The sequence below is a fragment of the Alligator sinensis genome, unplaced genomic scaffold (genome assembly GCF_000455745.1).
Source record: "Alligator sinensis unplaced genomic scaffold, ASM45574v1 scaffold492_1, whole genome shotgun sequence".
NCBI classification, from domain to species: Eukaryota; Metazoa; Chordata; order Crocodylia; family Alligatoridae; genus Alligator; species Alligator sinensis.
Window position 1 is genome coordinate 1,533,591 of NW_005842186.1, and position 2,243 is coordinate 1,535,833.

A 2,243-nucleotide genomic window follows, 5' to 3' on the forward strand; every position below is an offset into this window, starting at 1 on the left:
TCTGTTTTTAAACTAATTGGTCATCCTTAGAATTGGTAAATTGGTAATAATGGAACATAATACAAACAAACAGTAGGCTACAACATTCAGAAACTAAACTTTTCATGTCATCACGCTATCTAGAAAAGCAAAGAGGGGCAAGAAAACCAAACATGGGAGAGCTCATAGTTATCTATTTTTAGGCAAATAAAAAAAGCAATAAAATGCTGAACTGTAGAAAAAAAGAACCAGCCTCTAAAACATTTCTCAAAACATCTGAGCACTTGCTTATGGGATTAATTATCTGGATGTACAGAGATATGTAAATGTAATGTCTAAACTCTGATTAGGCAGGTGCTGTGAAATTTAACCTCCCAGTTCTGTCAATACACACGCACCTTCAGCCTTCCCATTTGATGCCTAACCTTGCTCTGCCCTTGATCAGACACTGCTTGGGGTGCTGAGCTGCAGTAGTGTAACACACAGGAGGGGGGTGACAAAAGCAGCAGCCCTGAGCGCTCCCTTTGGTGGGGAAGGGGAAGGGAGGCATGAAAACAGCAACTGCCATCTGTACTACGTCAGCTGGCATTGCCCCATGAGCCGCGGCTGCCCAGGGTGCAAAGCTGCCCCGCTATGCCTCTGCTGAGTTGTGCTTGATAAAAGCACATGGTAGCTTTTGTGAAAAAGAAAAATATCTAGGAAGACCAACATAACCCCCTATTTATTTTTACTCAAGACGAAGACAATGGCTCGGGTCAATGTCCTTAAGGACAGAAGCCAAGTACTGTGTCCAATTTCCCTTTCCTCTCAAAGAGGCTTTTTTGAACTGCAAACACTGTTTGATAAAGGAACTGAGCCTTAAAATAGTCCAGAAAAAAAAGGAAAAGAATACGGTGCTCCTTCCCTGGCAATACCGCCAATAAGTAACTGTTCTTTCCAAAATGTATAGTTACATTTTCTGAGCTACTTCTTTCAAAAAGTAGGTAAAGCTTACTTGCGAAAGATCACCCAGAGCTTCCTGTCAATGAAATGAAGGGTCAGCATTCAGGTATAACAAGGGCTCATTGCTCCTTTTTCAAGATGTTCTCATTACAGTCTAAAACAACATTATCTGGGGGACATGCATGTGTGCTAGGAAAAAACTAAACTTATCCCTCATTTTGTTGTTTTCAGTTACAAACACATGCCATTCTTCCTGCCTGAGAAAGCTGTTAAATAAAGCTGTTGACTTACGCTGAGGTGGCTGAGAATCAAACGGCATCATCATTTTTGGCCTCATCCCCCTTCTTCCTGCCAGTGTGGACATGCTGTCCTCCGACTCATGTCCTACAGGAAGAAAACTGAAGATTACTTACTAAAGAACCAAGTCCTTTTAAAGTAGCTCACAACTGGATGATTTTGCTGCTGATAAATATCTATATTTAATTCAGGATGCAAGAACAGGACTCTCCTCTTTGGGAACAGCTCTGCAAGTCATGACTAACAAGCAACTGAGGTTAACAGGCTAAATAGTGTTCTTCCACTACTCTCTACCGAAAAGCCAGGAGACGGGCAGTGTACAAACACTATGTTGTATTGGAACCAGAGTCCAGACTTCCACAAGCTCAAGCTACAGAAATGCAGTAGTATGACCATTTCAGTCCTGTAAAGATGACTCTAAACAACCATTTTTTTGAACAAGGTCATAATGAGATGTTTGTTATCAAATTCTGGGATTACTAACTTGTTATATTTTATTTATTTACTAGATGTGTATAGCACCTTTCCTGGGAAAGGCTCAGGATAACTTACACTAAAGAGAATAAAATAGCTTATAAAACAAGAGAACACAAAAGAGAACAAAATAATTTATACAAGCAGATAGATAGAGTGTTAAAACAGAACAGAAAACCATTCTCCCTCCTTCCCCCATCCCCAGTATGAAACAGTATCTCAGCTTAGCCTTGCTTGCTAAAAGCCTGCACAAACAGGAAGGTCTTAGAGTGCTTTTGGATGATGCCCAGACTTGGGGTCTGGCAGGCCTCGAGGGCAAGGGAGTTCCAGAGGGAAGGAGCAATTGCGGAGAATGACCTTCCATGCATTTTCGCCAGGAGAGGTTGGTGCATTGACAATACTTGTAGGAGGCTGCTCTTGACTGATTTTAGGGATTATGATGGGGGAATAAGGGAGAAAGTAGTCTGTGAAGTACATATCAATACTGCAAATTAAAAACCAAAAATCAACTCTTGTATACTGATACATATGAGAATCACTGAGGTATTTTC

General features: G+C 41.0%; 1 protein-coding gene across 4 annotated transcripts in view; it reads right to left on the reverse strand.

Annotated features, from left to right (window-relative positions):
• NEO1 (neogenin 1) overlaps positions 1-2,243 on the reverse strand; it is a 384,856-nt gene that overhangs the window by 14,558 nt on the left and 368,055 nt on the right. For all 4 annotated transcript variants that reach the window (XM_025207174.1, XM_025207173.1, XM_025207172.1 and 1 more), the window contains one exon: positions 1,213-1,305. In XM_025207174.1, the coding sequence (XP_025062959.1) occupies positions 1,213-1,305 (93 nt within the window). The remainder of the gene's footprint in view (positions 1-1,212; positions 1,306-2,243) is intronic.